Source organism: Dipodomys spectabilis, unplaced genomic scaffold (genome assembly GCF_019054845.1).
Source record: "Dipodomys spectabilis isolate Male_0828 unplaced genomic scaffold, ASM1905484v1 ptg000002l, whole genome shotgun sequence".
Taxonomy (NCBI): domain Eukaryota; kingdom Metazoa; phylum Chordata; class Mammalia; order Rodentia; family Heteromyidae; genus Dipodomys; species Dipodomys spectabilis.
In genome coordinates, this window is record NW_024870679.1 from 52288141 (window position 1) to 52305619 (window position 17479).

At 46.0% G+C, this 17479-nt stretch overlaps 1 protein-coding gene across 1 annotated transcript in view; it reads right to left on the minus strand.

Moving 5' to 3' along the window:
- The window catches only part of Lrrc41 (leucine rich repeat containing 41), a 26085-nt gene extending 8624 nt beyond the window's left edge, over positions 1-17461 (minus strand). Inside the window, exons 1-4 of the mRNA XM_042676902.1 lie at positions 17168-17461; positions 11383-11469; positions 10338-10408; positions 1785-2928 (exon numbers count right to left, since the gene is read on the minus strand). Coding sequence (XP_042532836.1) covers positions 1785-2928; positions 10338-10408; positions 11383-11469; positions 17168-17366 — 1501 coding nt within the window. The 5' untranslated portion in view covers positions 17367-17461. The remainder of the gene's footprint in view (positions 1-1784; positions 2929-10337; positions 10409-11382; positions 11470-17167) is intronic.
- Positions 17462-17479: the final 18 nt, after the last annotated feature.

A 17479-nucleotide genomic window follows, 5' to 3' on the forward strand; every position in this document is an offset into this window, starting at 1 on the left:
ATAAATAAATAAAATAATGATTTGGCTAGGAATGTGGCTTAGTGGTAGAATGTTTGCCTAGCATGCATGAAGCTGAGTTCGACTCCTCAGTACCACATAAACAGAAAAAGCCAGAAGCGGCCCTGTGGCTTAAGTGGTAGAGTGCTAGCTTTGAGTAAAAGAAGCTCAGGAACTGAGCTTTGAGTTAAAGTGCCAGGACTGGCAAAAACAAACAAAACTGGATTTGAGTTAAGATAGGACAAGACAATCAAATGCATTTGGAGGAGACACAATTACATGAGTTCAAGGAGATTCTGGGTCGCATGGGGTGATGTCTAGTAACCTGATGGATAAAATGGAGTCTAAGGTTTGGGATAATGTTATAGAATGGGCCGTCTTTAGCATAGCTGGCCACTGAAGCTACAAGAATGGATAATATATCCAGGAAGAGTATGTAAACTGGAAGAAACAGAAGATAGAAACATAATGTTCAGAGGGAGAAGAGTCCAATGTCTAGTTCTCACAGGAATAGGTAAAGTATGCACTGTATCTAGTAACAATGACTTTGGAGGCCTAAGTCCCTCTATAGGGGTGAGCGTGGAGAGGCTGAAGTGTGGCTATGGAGGTGGGGCAGATGAATTATGTTTATGAAGAACAGGAGAGAAGGGATAGAGGGAGGTGGTGTTTTTGACCTGTCTTAATGTTTAAATTATGAAGGAAAAAGTAGGAAGAAGGAAAGCAGTGTACAATGTTTTATAAGTATGGATTTTTAACTAGGTGCCAGTGGTCTATAATCCTAGCTGCCCAGGAGGCTGAGATCTGAGGATCATAGTTTGAAGCCAGTCCAGGCAGGAAAGCCTAGGAAACTTTATCTCCAATTAAGTACACACAAAGTACAGATTCTGGAGTGGTTATATGAGTTTGAATCCGGGCTCTACAGTGTATCCTAGGGCAAGTCACTTGACCACTTGATTATTGTAGAATTAGTATAGACTACTTAAAATGTCTGATACCCTCATAAATATGCAAAATTATCACTTCCATAAGAAAGGAGGAGGCATGGATCAAGCATACAGGGAAAACAGCCTAGGTGATCCCATCCATTGTTAAGAAAAAGAATGATGTAGACATAGAGTTTATTGGCTGAAGGAATTAATTTTCTTTTTGCAGGAGGTGAATCCATCTGGTGAGAAAGCAAAAAAAGGTTGGAACTGGCAGAAGAGGAATGGGAGCTGATGTTGAAAACAGATGTTATGGGGTTGACTATAAATGAATAGTAGGCACCATTTGCATTAGCTGTGTGATTTTTCTCTAGCAGTGCTTAGCAACCTAAGCTGATTGCTTCATAAATGCTGAGCATAAGCAGGTGGGAAAGAACTGAAGCCTGCCTTGGTGATTTGATGCTCTTACTTTGGGGCCTTGTAGGGACAGCTGATTTGATGTGGCTCACTTGTCATATTGTTTTCTATATCCATCCACCTGATAAATCTTTTTAGTACCACACTGGGGCTTGAACCCAGGGCTTCTCACTCTTGCTTAGCTTTTTCCACTCAAAGCTGGCAGTCTACCATTTTAGCTACTTCTGGCATTTTATTGGTTAACTGTAGATAAGAGTCTTGCAGAGTTTTCTACCATGCTGGCTTTGAACCTCAGTCTCCTGAGTAACCAGGGTATGTGTGTGTGTGTGTGTGTGTGTGTGCATGCACATCCCCAGCTTCCTGATCAGACCCCCAATTCCTCCCTCAGAACTAGACACACAGTTTTGTTGGGAGGTCCAAGCCCAGCCCTCCCCTCAAGGTGCTCACCATTGTAGGAGAGCGTAAGGCTCTCTAGAGACACCCAGGAGCTCAGCAGATGGCATAGTGTCAGAGCTGCCTCTGTGGAAAGAGGAACTGTGAAGAGCTCCAAGGTGGAAATGCTTCGGAATCGTTGGGAGGCTTCCAGTGTTGGAAGCCCCAGGCAACTAGGATCTGATCCATCCAAAGCTCCGCAGGCCACCTCCCCGATCTCCATCTCTTCACCATCCTCCTTCTCACCAGCCACAATAAAAACAAAGTCATATAGGTCTTCAGACTCTGCACCAGACCCTTGTCGGGTACGAGCACCCTTCTTCCCTGCAGCTCGTTTGAAGCGCTTTAAGGGCTTGGGCTGTGGAGCTGAGTTAGCTGGAGCCCGTTTAGATGAGGATGTGGAAGAGGAGGCAGAGGCAGAAGAGGTGGCAGCTGGAGCAGAGGATGGCCGCTTGGTACCAGATGCCTCCTGAGAGGTGGCTGGAGGGTGCAGCTCCCTCTTAGGCTCTGTCCCACCTGCTGCCAGGCTCTCCTGTGTGCTTCGGCGTGTTACGCGAGGGGCAGGTGCAGCCCTGGGCATCTGCTTGACTTCACTCTTCCGCCGAGTGGCCATCAGGGCTGCAGCACACCGCTCAGCAGCATCCCTGCGAGGCCTACGTGAACCCAGCAAGAGAGATCCTTCATCTCGCGATGGGGCCCGGCCTCGGGAGGCCTCTCCACAGAGGCGGCAGGGCAGGTTAGCAGGGCCTGGTTGCCAAAACCCAGCACTCATAGTGAGGATAAGGATGAAAAGGGCTGACTCAGGCACAGGCCAAGAGTATAGGGACACTTGGCTGACAGCCCCATGATGAATGAGCTGGTGCAACAGCTGCCGAAGTGACTGCTGAGCAGCCACATCAGAAAACAGCAGGTGGCGAAACTTAAGGGTGTGCAGGCAGCTGGCCAGGGTCTCCAGAACCCTTCGGTTGGGCTCAGCCACCAGCTCTGTTGCACCCTGCAGCATGTTGCAGATAGTGAGCTGCCGGACATGACGGGAGCTATGCAGAAGAGGCGAGAAGCGCTGGTCACAGAGACGCCTGTCAGAAGACACATCGATGGTCCCACGTAGAACATGGGAAAAAAAGGCCTCCATAAACTTGGCCCGCCAACAGGTCACACTCTGAAAGCAGAGAACATGCCAGAAAGCTATGACACCTAGTACTACCTGGAAATATCCCAATTTCCTTCCAATTGTAAACTACAGAGCCAGGCAATTTTCTAAACATTTTCTACAAATTATTCTAGTCTTCGCATCTTTGATGTATTACTGTTAGCCCGATTTTTACATGTAAGAAAACAGGCACATAAGCTGAAGAAAAGAAGGAATGTTTTACATTTTGGTGTCTCTTTTTGTAGGGCAGTTGTACAATGGTGCTTATCTGACGAACATGGCATGAAGTCCATGAATATCATGTGTGAAACTATTTTAGTGGTTTCTAAAATGTTTCTTTTCTTTTTTTGATGGTGCTGGGGACCAAGCGAGAGCCTCACATGCTAGATACTAGTGCTACATACCACTAAGCCACACATATAGGTCAGTTTTTAAGTCTTTGGTGTTCTCACTAGGTACTGATGGCCCACATCTGTAACCATAGCCTCTCAGGAGGCTGAGGTTTGAGGACGGAGGAGGCAGATATTTCAAGACACTACTCTCCAGTTAGCTAGCAAAAATGCCAAAAGAGATATGGCTTAAGTAGTAGAGCACCAACTACGGAGGAGGAGGAAGCCAAGTAAAGTATGAAGCTCTGAGTTCAAACCCCAGCATTAACATACAAACTCAAAAGTCCTTGGTGTTCTCAATCTTTTTTTTTTTTTTTTTCATTTGAAATAAAGGCGGCACAAAGAGGTTATCACTGGTGTTATTACATGGGTAAGTGGTAATCAACATTTGAGCCCAGGAAATCTGTTTCTCAGGATGGCTCCTTTTAATTCTTCCATATTTTATTCTAGAATGTGTTCTCAACTTTCAATTTCTAACACCACCAGCTTTCTTCAACCCTTTATGACTGAACGTATCTACTTCATTTGTTTGTGTGTGCATGTGTGCTTGCCAGTATTGGGGCTTGAACTCAGGGCCTCTCTTGCTTGGCTTTTTTTTCTGGTGGTTAACTGGAGATAAGAATCTCACGGGCCAGGCGCAAGTGGCTCACGCCTGTAATCCTAGCTATTCAGGAGGCTGAGATCTGAGGATCATGGAACAAAGCCAGCTCGGGCAGGAAAGTCCAAGAGACTCTTATCTCCAATAAACAACTAGGAAACCGGAAGTGGCACTGTAGCTCAAACAGTAGAGCGCTAGCCTTGAGCTGAAGAGCTGAAGGGCAGCACTCAGGCCCAGAGTTCAAGCCCCATGACTGACAAAAAAAAAAAAAAAAAAAATCTCATGGATGCCGGGGGCTGGTGGCTCACATCTATAATCCTAGCTACTCAGGAGGCTGAGATCTGAGGATAGTGATTCAAAGCCAGACAGGGCAGAAAAGACCGTGAAACTCTTATTTCCAATAAACCACTCAGAAAACCGGAAGTGGTGCTGTGGCTCAAGTAGTAGAGCACTAGCCTTGAGCTGAAGAGCTGAGGGACAGCGCTCAGGCCTAGAGTTCAAGCTCCATGACGGACAAAAACAAAACAAAACAAAAATCTCATGGATTTTCCTGCCTGGGCTGGCTTTGAACTGCAATCCTCAGATCTTAGCCTCCTGAGCAGCTAGGATTACAAGTGTGCATCACCAGCACCAGCACCTGGCTCCAAGGTATATTTGATCTCTCTGGTGAACAGGCACTCAGCTTGCTATGGACATCTTCTGTAGATACCTACTTTATAGCAATGTTGTGAAAATCAAGTGAGAGTGCAGGTTAAAGGTCTTTGAAGCAGCCGAGCGCCAGTGCTCACATCTGTTAATCCTAGCTACTCAGGAGGCTAAGATCTGAGAATTACAGTTTAAAGCCAGCCCCAGCAGGAAAGTCTGTGAGACTCTCACCTCCAATAAACCACCAGAAAACCGGAAGTGGCGCTGTGGCTCAAGTGGTAGAGCGCTCACCTTAAGCTGAAGAGCTCAGGGACAGTGCCTGGGCCCTGAGTTCAAGCCCCACAACCAACCAAAAAAAAAAAAAAAAAGTTTCTGAAGCAAAGGCAGAAGGGGCCTAAGATTACTAAAGTTACAGTCCTTCTCTGTGCTCTATCTCCATTTTTTCATCCCAGAGTCACACTCAATTTCTATCTGGCATTCTTAGGGGACCGCCCTCCAGTATCTTCAGGCAAAAGTGTATTTCCTTTGCCCTAGCCTTTTCCCTAGTCTGTACCTACTATGGTAATAATTAGGAATAATTTCTTCATGCTTGAGCTGCCTGCAAGTCAGGAACAGAGAAGGGCTTTGCTCACCAGCAGCAGGACATTAGGAAAGCAGGAAAAATATATACCTGGCAACCAGATCTCTGCTGCATTTGTTGTTTGCCAGTGTTGGGCATTAAACATAGAATGCTAAATATGCTAACAAGCAGTTTTTTAGGCTATACTCCCAATCCCTTGCTCAGTACTTCAGGTTCTACTTCACTAGCACTCTTCCTACAGAGCTTCTGGGCCACAAAAAAAAATTTTTTCCCCTTGCGGGGGGTGGGGGGTGGGGAGCAGTAGTGAGGCTGAATTCAGGACCTTGAGTTCTCCCTTGGCTTTTGTTCATGATTGGTGCTCTACTATCACTTGGAGCCACGCTTCCCCTTTCAGCCTTTTTTTTAGCTGAAAGAGCTCTGCCTAGGTGGGCTTTGAACCTTAATCCTCAGATCTCAGCCTTCCAAGAAGCTAAGATTATAAGTGGGAGCCACTGGCATTTAGCCATTTTTTTTTTTTATAATGGAGAGTCTTCTTTTGCACGCAGGTTGGCCTCAGACTATGATCCTTCTGCTTCAGCCTTTTGAGTGCCAAGATTATGGGCATGGTGGTACACTATCACACCCAGGTTGAATCCTGACAAACATTTGCAGATTAACTCTAGCAAGGTTTCAACTTCCCAACTGAGACAGACAGATATAAGGCTGTTTTCTGCATGAGGCATGAAGGTCAGATAGCTGAGTACTAAACATTTCTAGACATATTAATGGTTGCAGACAATAAGAAAGAATATTTGAGGATGGAATACCCTGGACACGTGCTAATTGCAGTAGGCAGCATGTTCAAATATAAGCACCCCAGAGCCAAACTACTTCAACTTTAATCCTGGTGCTGCTACACACTAACTGCAACCTTAGACAGTTATTTTACCTCTCCCCCCCCACTCCAGTTGTGGGGCTTGAACTCTGGGCTTGGGTGCTGTCCCTGTGCTCTTTAGCTCAAGGCCAGTGCTCTACCGCTTGAGCCACAGCACCACTTCTGGTTTTCTAGTGGTTTTATTGGAGATAAGAGTCTCATGGATTTTTCTGCCTGGGCTGGCTTTAAACCATGATCATCGGATCTCAGCTTCCTCAGTAGCTAGACGTGAGCCCGGCTATTTTACCTCTTTCTTGTCAGTTTCATTTCTAGAGGGAAGGAGGTAACTATACTAACATAACAGGACTGAGTGAATGTGTAAAGTTAGTTGTCACAGTTATCTTAATGGCTCATGAGTTAATGCACAGAAAACAGCAGCTCACTGCATTTTAGTCTATGGCCAATCTTTGGAACAATCTATGCTAAAAGCAGGAAAACACCTGGGAAATCTGGTCTAAGTCACTCATTTTGTGGACTAAGACAGGCAATGCAAAATTCTTTTGCATGAGGGTAAGGGAAATGAGGCACTGCCAATGAGATGATGTGACATCTGCCTACTAACATAATCTTTGGCCTACTTCAATGGGCTGGCAGCTTCAGGGACTGACAGGTGAGAAGGAATTGTGTATATAGACTAGGAAGGACTCAATATTTTTCCTGTACTCTGTTAAGAGTCAGTAAATGTTCACAAACTATAATGTCCATTTTTGCTTTTCTGATAATAGAATTATTTTGGGGAATGAAACAAACCAAAGTAATTTGTAAACCAACTGTGTAATACCTATATATATATGTGTGGATATGTGTGTGTATCTATATATATGTATGTTTGAACATTCAGACAATTCTTTTGTTGTTGTTGTTGGTAGTGGGGCATGAACTCTGGGCTTGAGCATGATCCCTGCGCTCTACAGCTCAAGGCAAGTACTCTACCACTTGAGCCACAGCGCCACTTCCGATTTTCTGGTGGCTAATTGGAGATAAGAGCCTCACAGATGGGGCTAGGAAGGTGGCTCAGTGGTAGAGCGTTTACCTTTGCATGCCTGAGGTCCTGGGTTCAATTCCTCAGCACCACATAAGCAAAAAGAAAAAAGCCGGAAGTGGCGCTGTGGCTCAAGTGGTAGAGCACTAGCCTTGAGCTGAAGAGCTGAGGGACAGTGCCCAGGCCCAGAGTTCAGGCCCCATGACTGGACCAAAAAAAAAAAAAAAAGAGCCTCACAGACTTTCCTGCCTGGGTTGGCTTTGAACTTTTATGCCTCCAGAGTAACAAAGATTACAGGCGTGAGCCACTGGTGCCCAGCCATTCAATTCTGAATGCTTTCAAATGCTGAGGCTTTTTTTGTTTTTGTTTTTGGCCAGTCCTGGGGCTTGAACTCAGGGCCTGGGCATTGTCCTTGAGCTTCTTTTGCTCAAGGGTAGCAGCACTCTACCACTTGAGCCACAGCTCAACTTCTGGCTTTTTCTGTTTATGTTGTATTGAGGAATCGAACCCAGGTCTTCATTCTCGTTAAGCAAGAACTCTACCACTAAAGTCACATTCCCAGCTCCTGCTGAGTTTTGTTGTTGTTTGAAACATTTTACCACCATGTATTTAAATATTTACTTGGTTCTTTGAGACAAAGTCTCCCTTATGTAACTCAAGCTGACCTGAACTTACAGTGTTGCTCAGATAGGCCTGAAACTTTTTTTTTTTTTTTTTTGGGTCCCGTCGTGGGGCCTGAACTCTGGGCCTAGATGCTGTCCCTCAGCTCTTCAGCTCAAGGCTAGCGCTCTACCACTTGAGCCACAGCTCCACTTCTGGCTTTTTTCCTTTTGCTTATATGGTGCTGAGGAGTTGAACCCAGGGCCTCATGCATGCAAGGCAAGTGCTCTACCACTGAGCCACCTTCCTAGCCCCAGGCCTGAAACTTGAAAATCTTTTGCCCTCGTGCAGGAATTAGAAGTGTGTACTACTGTGCATGTTATTTATTTATATTTTTTATGGAAAGCTACATTTCTGGGTTTTTGGTGATTAATTGGGAGATGAGATGGGAGTGTTATGCCATAATAAAAATGACTTTGTTATTATTTTGAAAATATAGGTGTAACAATAATTAGTAAACTAATCTATTAGTAAACTAATTTATTCACTTATTGCTATGTAGGGGTTCAAACCCAATGAACCACACTCTCTACCATGCTCTGCCAATGAACCACATTCTCACAGTCCTATTATTGAGTATTTAAATTGTTTCTAGACTTTTTATTTCTTTGGGGAGTGGTACTGGCATTTCAACTTAGAACTTTATCCTTGTTAGGCAGGTAAGACTACCTCTTGAGACATACTCTCAGCCCTCTGCTTCAGTTATTTTTCAGATAGGATCTTGTGTGTGTGTGTGTGAGTCCTGGGGCTTGAACTCAGGACATAGGTACTACTCCTGAGCTTTTCTTTTTCTTTCTCAAGGGTAGTGCTCCACCACTTTAGCCACAGCTCCACTTCTAGCTTTTTGGTGGCTAATTAGAATGAGTCTCACATACTTTTCTGCCAGGCTAGCTTTGAACCACAATCCTCTGATCTCAGCTGCTCCTGTGTGTTAGCTATCAGCACCTGGCTTAGATAGGAACATATGTTTTTGCCTCAGTCAGCCTTAGACCAGATCTTCCTATGGCCTCTCTTTGTTCCTAGGATAACAGGTTTGTACTACCATACAATGCTTATTGGTTGAGATGCGGGGGGGTGGGGTGGGGTGGGGTGGGTGTCTCACTAACTTTTTACCCAGGCTGGCCTTAATTCTCCTGATTGTAGACTCCTCTTATAATTGTTAAGTCTTCAAGATAGGAGACTGTGTTTGGACTTTTGATAGCTAAGATATTATCTAGTTTGTGGTAATTTTTTTTGGTCGGTTGTGAGGCTTGAACTCTGGGCTTGGGCGCTGTCCCTGTGCTCTTCAGCTCAAAGCGAGTGCTCTACCACTTGAGCCACAGTGCCACTTACAGTTTTCTAGTGGTTTATTGGAGTTAAGAGTCTCACAGACTTTCCTGCCTGGGCTGGCTTTGAACTGTCATCCTCAGATCTCAGCCTCCGGAGTAGCTAGGATTACAGGCATGAGTCACTGGCACCCGGCTTGTGGTAATTTTTTACAAATATTTATTAGACTAAATCTGTCCTGTCAACGTGGAGCAAAAAAAGAAATTCTGCAATTCTGAGTTCCTTGTACAACAGACTGTGTCAAGTCGTTGTCCAGATTATTTGAATAATGGGAAGTTTAATTATGGAATTAGCTTATTATGGAATTAGCATATTTCATCAATGATAATCTTAAGAGCTTAAAATTTTTGCATTTAGATTCTCAAAAATATATCTTCCTTTAGCTTTCACCCCACTCCTTCTTCATGTGACAATCATTCAAGTATTTCAAGATGGTTCATGTTTCCCAAGTTGTCTTTTTTCAGGAATAATATCTCATCTTCCAAATGTGACTCACATGATGTTGCTTTGACTTCTTTTTCCATAATCCAGGGATAGATAGACTGACCATTGCCAAACTTGGGAAGATTACTGTTCCTATTGTCCTTCAGCCTATGTTATATTTATATTAAATCATATAACTCAGGGGACAGTCATTATCAGTAGCTTCAGCACATTGTTGAATAAACCCCTTTTATCTTTTTTATATAAATTGCTGCTAAGCCAGACCCTTCTATCTCCTACTCCAAAGCCTTGCAGTTAGAATTTTTGGAACTGGTGAAAAAGATGGTTCGGTTAATTTCTTTCTTTCTTTTTTTTGTCGGTGGGACTTAAACTCAGGGCCTGGTGCTGTTCCTGAGCTCTTTCACTCAAGGCTAGTGCTCTACCACTTTGAGCCACAGCTCCACTTCTGGTTTTCTGGTAGTTAACTGGAGATAACAGTCTCACAGACTTTCTTGCCCGGGCTGGCTTTGAATCGCAATCCTCAGATCTCAGATTCCTGAGCAGCTAGGATGACAGGTGTGAGCCACCAGTGCCTGGCTTGGTTCTGTTAATTTCATTTTGTTAGATTAAGCATTGCATCAACTCTACCAAGTATTCCATGAATCCTGGCTCTTCCATCCACTGGGATCATATGCTTCTCTGTTTGTGTCCTATTCAAACATGATGAACAAGCAAGTGAATGACAAACACCCACAACCTTCTGACAAGCCATCTGAGCCCCGCTCCCCAATCCATCCCATCTCTGCCCCAGCACTTTACCACTTGCCAGCTTGTGTATGTGTGCTATTTCTCATTTACCTGTGCAGGTTTAGGCTACAGTTCTACCTGGCATCTTAACTTACTTCCAAACTGGAAGGTCTAGTCTTCATCAGTTCATCCCATAGTCGGCGCCAAATAGCCTGAGTGGAGAGACCTGAAGGAAAAAATATGAAATATCATACTTGGCAGTTTGCTGGCCACCATGAGTGAAGTGTATCAGGCTTTCATGTTGTCTTCTGGCTTCACATGGCACAGTGGTTAGAACGCTAGCTCTAAAGACACTGTGTAGATCTGAATGTCAGCATAGTAGATTTTAGCTGTGGAATCTTGGGTAAGTTATTTATCTATACTTGAAATTCTTCATTTGTAATATATACCTAATAACAGCTGTTTTATATGTTGGTAAAAGGATTAAATAAGTAAATGATTTTCTCAGGGTAAAGTATCTAGGACAACACTTGGCACATTAGGGCTAGATAAATACTCGCTGTTAACACATGTATCCAAAGAAGGGAGGCAGCTTGGTGAAAGAAAAAATAAGGGAGTCAGTTGTAGGTTCTACTGGCTTTGCTATTAATTGTATCACTTTTATCAGAACAGTAGGGATCATATACTTGCTTTGTATTTCACATTGTAGGGAGTTGTATAAGAAAGCAGGTATAAGCTAGGTGCTGGTGGCTCATTCCTGTAATCCTAGCTACCCAAGAGGCTGAGATCTGAGGATTGCAGTTTGAAGCCAGCCCAGGCAGGAAAGGCTGTGAGATTCTTAGCTTCAGTTAACCACCAGAAAAAAGTTGGAACTGGAGCTATGTCTCAAGTGGTTAGCCTTGAGCAAAATGGAGTTTAGGAACAGTGCCAGGCACAGAGTTCGAGCCCTAGGACTAGAGGCGGAGGGCGGGTGGAGGGAGAAAGTATGAGGTTACTTTCTTTCTTTTATGAGTACAATATATCTTGGTCAATGTTATAAGCCTTCCATTGTTCTCCCCCACATCCATCCATGCCCTCAAGTAAGGTTACTTTTTGAAAAGCATAAAGTTCTGTGTGGGTATCACTTATAATAGTTACCTGAAAAATATCACTGTTTTTTTTTTTTCATAATCACTAAGAAAGAGGCAGAAAGATACTTACCTTTCTTGAGGGCAGTTTCCTCAATTCTCTCCAAGTAATATATATTGAGCAGAGGTAAGATGCTTTGAAGTATTGGGCCTGGGAGGGCTACAAAAACAAACAAACAGTAAGTTTACTTTTCCACTTCCCCAGGGTTCCAAGCATTATTTATTCTATTGGAAATGAAAATAGTAGGGTAAGCATTTGACAAATGAAACCCAGAACAGCTAGCTTAGGTCTCTTCTAAACTCTTGTCCATTTACCTTAGCACTCAGTTACATGTGGAATTTCAGGAGCAAGGATAAAATAACAAAACAAGCTGTTCCTAAACAAGTAGCAGTGTTCAATTCACAATCACATTGAATGAACTGTTCTGTATTTAAAAGGTCTGACCAAATATGTGTCTTCTTCTTAATCTGGGCTAATATAAGCTTCTTACTTTGCCTCCTTACTTCAGCTATACTAAGCTATTTTTTCCATGTATCTGCTGCTTTTTGCCTCTGCTGCTGTTCTATCCAATAAGAATGTCCTTGTGGGGCTGGGAAGGTGGCTCAGTGGTAGACTGCTTGCCTTGCATGCATGAGGCCCTGGATTTGATTCCTCAGCACCACATAAGCAGAAAAAGCCGGAAGTGGCGCTGTGGCTCAAGTGATAGAGTACTAGCCTTGAGCTGAAGAGCTCAGGGACAGCGCCCAGGCCCAGAGTTCAGGCCCTACAGTTGACAACAAAGAAAAAAAAAGTAAAAAAAAAGAATGTCCTTGTACCTTCAGCATATTAGTACTCAACTTTCAATTATCATAAGCCATTTAATTAAACCTGAATCCCTTTCCACTCTTTCAGATTGAGCACTTCCATTTTTTGAGCCACCACTATATTCTGAACATAGTGTTTCTTATAATGAACAGTAATAATTAGGCCAGTAGCTTGCATCTATAAAGTTGCAGCTACTTGGGAGTTTCAAGGAAGCTCCTCAAATTTTTTGTTCAAGGCAAAAAGTTAACAGGTCTTATCACAACCAATAAGGTATAGCATGGTGTTTTGTGCAACACGTGCAAGGAGGAGGATCAAGGTCTCAGCTGGTAAGAAGAAAAGCATGCGGCTTTATCTGAAAAATAAAGGAAAAAGGGCTGAGGGCCTGGTTTAAGTGGGAAAGCACTAGATAAAATATATATACTCTGGGGCTGGGAAGGTGGCTCAGTGGTAGAGCGCTTGCCTTGCATGCCTGAGGCCCTGGGTTCGATTCCTCAGCACCACATAAGCAAAAAGAAAAAAAGCCGGAAGTGGCACTGTGGCTCAAGTGGTAGAGCGCTAGCCTTGAGCTGAAGAGCTGAGGGACAGCGCCTAGGCCCAGAGTTCAGACCCCACGACCGGACCCCAAAAAAAAAAAAAAAATATATATATATATATATATATATATAAACTCTGAATTCACTATATCTTAAAACCAGATTTGGTCAACCTCTCTAGTTCTGAAAGGGATTACAATAGACTAAAGGACTGAACAAATCTAGGTGAAATCCTGATTATTATTATTATTGTCAGTGATGGGGCTTGAACTCTGAGTCTGGGTGTTTGTCCCTCAGCTCTTCAGCTCAAGGCGAGTGCTCTACCACTTGAGCCACAGCACAATTTCCAGTTTTCTAGTGGTTAAATGGAGATAAGAGTGTCATGGACTTTCCTGCCCAGGCTGTCTTTGAACCGCTATCCTCAGGTATCAGCATCCTGAGTAGCTAGGATTATAGGCATGAGTGATCAGCACCTAGCTGAAATGTGAATTCTTTTTTTGTTTTTGGTCTTGTCAGTTGTGCGGCCTGAACTCTGGGCCTGGGCACTATCCTTCAACTCTTCAGCTCAAGGCGAGTGCTCTAGCACTTGAGCCACAGTGCCACTTCTGGCCTTTTCTGCTTGTGTGGTGCTGAGGAATTGAACCCAGGGCCTCATGCATGCAAGGCAAGAGCTCTACCACTGAGCCAACTTCCCAGCCCTGAAGAGTGAATTCTTGAACGAATTATTTAACCTCTTTAGTCTGTTTCCTTCATTTTAAAATGGAGACAAATTACTACCTCATGATACTGTTGTGAAAATTGAAAATTGAATATCTTGCTTAAAATCTGTTTAAGCCAATGCCTGGCCACAATAAAATCACTAAATATTAACTATTATATTTATTCTGCCAATACATATTTGGTCAGACCTGAATGATTATGACTGTGAACTGATTCACTTACAAACAGCTTGTATTGTGGGGTTTTCTTGCTCCTGACAGAATAAACATCAAGTATAAGTTTTTGGAGTGTACCAAAACTTCCATGGTATGGTCCTTTTTTTTTTAAATAATTGGTGATGGTACTGGGGCTTGAACCCAGGGCCAGGGTGCTCTCCCTTAGCTCTTTTTTCCTTTTTCTTTCTTTCATGCACATGGCCTAGGGTCTGTCTTTTAGTATTTTTGTTCAAGACTGGGCTCTAGCACTTGAGCCACAGCTCCCCATCTGTACTTTTGCTAGTTAATTGGAGATGAGTGTCATGGACTTTCCTGCTGAAGCTGCCTTCAAACCACAATCCTCAGATTGTAGCCCCTGGTGCATGGTTTCCACAATCTACTTTTATCTTTACTAGTGGAATAAATGTACAATCTAGTACAATTCTTTCAATAAGTAGTGAAGATACCTGTTGAATGAAAGTAATAATTCCCTATGGCATTATGGTAATGTAGGCTAACTCATCTATCATCTAGAGTAACTGCTTTCTTCACCTCTGATTCTCCTAACAACTCTGAATTCTGCTCTTGGTGATGATATTTCCCTCCTCAAAACCCTTCAAAGGTTTTCTATTACATTCAAGATAAAGTTTAAATTTTACATCCTGATATTTGAAGTATAATTTACTTTATTCTGCTGGAGACTTCTCATGATACTCTCTCCCTCTCCATTTCCTTACATAAATTATTTATTAGTCTTCTACCTCCAGGAAGTTGTTCCTACAGAATACCATTTTTAGCCATCTTACTAGACCCTTCTAAAAAGGCCTTTTTTTTTTTTTTTTTGGTGCTGGTCCTGGGGCTTGAACTCAGGGCCTTGCTCTCCTTGCTTGGCTTTTTCTTTTCTTTTTCTTTTTTGCCAGTCGTGGGGCCTGAGCTCTAAGCCTGGGCACTGTCCCCAGAACTTCAGCTCAAGGCTAGAGCTCTACCTCTTGAGCCACAGTGCCACTTCTGGCTTTTTCTGTTTATGTGGTGCTAAGGAATCAAACCCAGGGCCTCATGCATGCAAGGCAAGCAGTCTACCACTGAGCCACCTTCCCAGCCCCTTGTGTGGCTTTTTCTCCTCAAAGCTGGCACTCTATCACTTGAGCCACACTTCTATTTCCAGCTTTTTGCTGATTAATTGGAGAAAAGAGTCTCAAGGACTTTTATGGGTAGGTTGGCTTAAAATATTTTTCCTCAGATGTCAGCTTCCTGAGCAGCTAGGATTATAGGTATGAGCTACCTGAGCTCAGCTTAAAAAGCCTTACTTGATTCTGTCTTTTCTGTGTGACTGTTTTCCTGGTCTAGGCCTACAGGGTTTTTCTTCCTAGTCTCCTTTTATCCCAGCTGAGGACTCAGCCAGGAACGGACTATAGGCATAAATAGAGGAAGAGAATAAAAGAGATTAATAAACGGTTGATTATTTTGCTGAGAAGAGGTAACACAGGAAGAATTTCCTTCAGGGCCTTACTCCTTTCCCTCCAATCTACACTTAGTTTGGTTGTCTCCTCTCACAGTCCCAGGACTCCTTGCCTCTTCTTACACACAAACTAAGTTCTTTGTTTCTCTATTTTTCTGAAGCGAAGTTCTTCTCTGATTCTTTCCAGCCTATACCTTTCTTTCATGCTTTCTCTTACAAAGTTGGGGCTCTTCTCTTCTAGTCAGGATTGGCATCTCAAAAGCTTTAGGCTACTACAGCCATCCCTTCTCTGCCTTCTACATTCCCAGGAAGCTCAGCTCCAGAGCCTTTCCTCCCATTCCCCATAGGTCAGCCTGACCCTTCTCTTCCTAGCTGTGAGGCAAAGGGCTTTTAGATCTGATCTCCATATAGAGCCTGAGAAGTTCTAATGTTTTCTTTTCTTACTACATGAAGGCACTTAGGCCTCCTCAGTACTGGTGGCCCTCTACCACTACCAAAGGCTCCTGGATTAGTCCAGGCCTTAAAGGCCTTGGGGCTTATTCTGGAGCCTTAAGGCTCCAAAACCACCTCCTCGTGGAGTATCATTCCCTCCCCCCACTGGTCAAGTGTGCTTACATACATGTCTTCACTCCAGACCCGACCAAGGCCTTCCTCCAGGCAGATTCCTTCCCCCATTCCAGCTGAGGCCTCCTGGAGGAACACCCTCCCCCGCAAACTCCAAGGCCAAGGCCAGGAGCCTCCTCTCCGGCCACCTCCCTCCTTTCTCAGCTTCTCCCACAGCCAGGACTATGATGTCCTCCCTCAACTTCACCCTAGCTCTGCACCCCACCCCCATCATGCCCAGCAGTCTGTCAAGCCACGGGTCTTCCCTGTCCCCCAAGCAGTCTGGCCTGCTTTCTCCTTTCAAAAATTTACAGTGTCAGTCCTTCACATTGTGGGCCCGTTTCCCTCATCAGACTATCTCATAGTATCCACCCTGCTGGCGGGCCTTCCTGGGCCCATTTGGCAGTAGGCCTCCCTGCCTCTGTAACCCACCAGATGAACTCGGGTCCAGCAGCCCAACTACTTGCTTCCCCCTTCGCAGTCCCTCTAGCGCCCCAGGCCGCCTGCCTTGGCTGATCAGCCCCAATTGCCCATCCACCAAGGTCCAGCCCTCCCTTGACGGCCGCACTCAGGCCTGGGGCCTCCGTCCACTCGCTTTCGGACCAAGGCCTCTGTGCAAGGCCTCTTCCCCTCGATGCACCCCTTAACACTCCCGCCCCTCAGTCTGAGACCCTCGGGCCATCGCCTGGCCAGGGGTCCTCATCGGCCCTTCCCACCAGCCCGTTGCTCCAGCCTTCCTGGCTTGCTGAACAGCTCCCAGCCCTTCCACTAGCTCTCCGCCTTCCTCCCGCTCCGGCCCGTCCGAGCGGATGGTCCCGTGGACCCTGGCGCTCCCCGCTCTGCAGGTAGCTCCGCCGCTCGGTGGGTTCGGCAGCCACCAAGGCCCCGATCACCCGTGCGCTCCGGTCAGCTCTGATCCGTAAAGCAGGCCGCGGCGCCCGGAGCCTCTCGGCCCGTCCCCCAGCCCCGCTCCATCGCTCCAGAGACCTCGGTCCCACCCCGCCCATCGGCTGGGCCCCCGGAGTCTCAACAGCCCGGGTGTGTCCGGCAGACCTTGGAGGCCCCGACCGTCGGTCAGTTTAGGTGGCCCCAGGCCTGGTCTCCTAACCGCACCGCAGAGCCTGCCAATCTCGGCCCCTGGCCCGGGACAGCCTGGGCGGCGGGGCCAGCCCGGCCCGTCGGTTCGACATCTGAGACTGCCCGGTTCGGTCCGGCCCGGCTGATTGTCAGCTCGGTGCCCGCAGCTCGGGCCTGCCAGTCCGGCCTCTGTCGCCCGGGCCCTGCCTACTTTGCCCTGAATCGGGCGCCCTGGCCTCGCCCCCCGCGCCCCCCAGCCAAGCCGCGGTGCTGGTCCACTTGCTCGTTTGCTCTCGGTCTCTGTCCAGCCCTGTCAGTCATGGAATTCGTGCTCCGACCCAACAATCTGGCTTGGAGTGCCTGGGGCCGGGCCTTGCCCCGGGCCTCTCGGCCTCGCCCCCCGCGCCCCCTGGCCGCTGGGCCGCCCCCGCTCGTTGTCAGAGGTAGCCCCTCACCCCGCGACTTACCCCACACCCCGCTCTCCAGAACCCCCATATGGGCGCTCACCGCCCGCCCGCACAGCTCGAACAGGGCGGGGGGAGCGCTAGGGCCCGAGGCCGAGCTCTTCGCTGGCGCCGCCTCCCGGGACGTGGCCTCCATGGTCGTTGCCGCCGCTACCTCACAGAACCAGCAACTCCGGGCGCGCCAGGCCTCGGGCGCCGCCATCTTGGGGAGGTGCGCGAGCCCGAGAGTGACACTCGCAGGCCGCCATCTTGAAAAGGTCAGCAGTTAGGACGGTTCCATAAGCGATATAGGTAAGACTGGAAACTTCGGCGAGA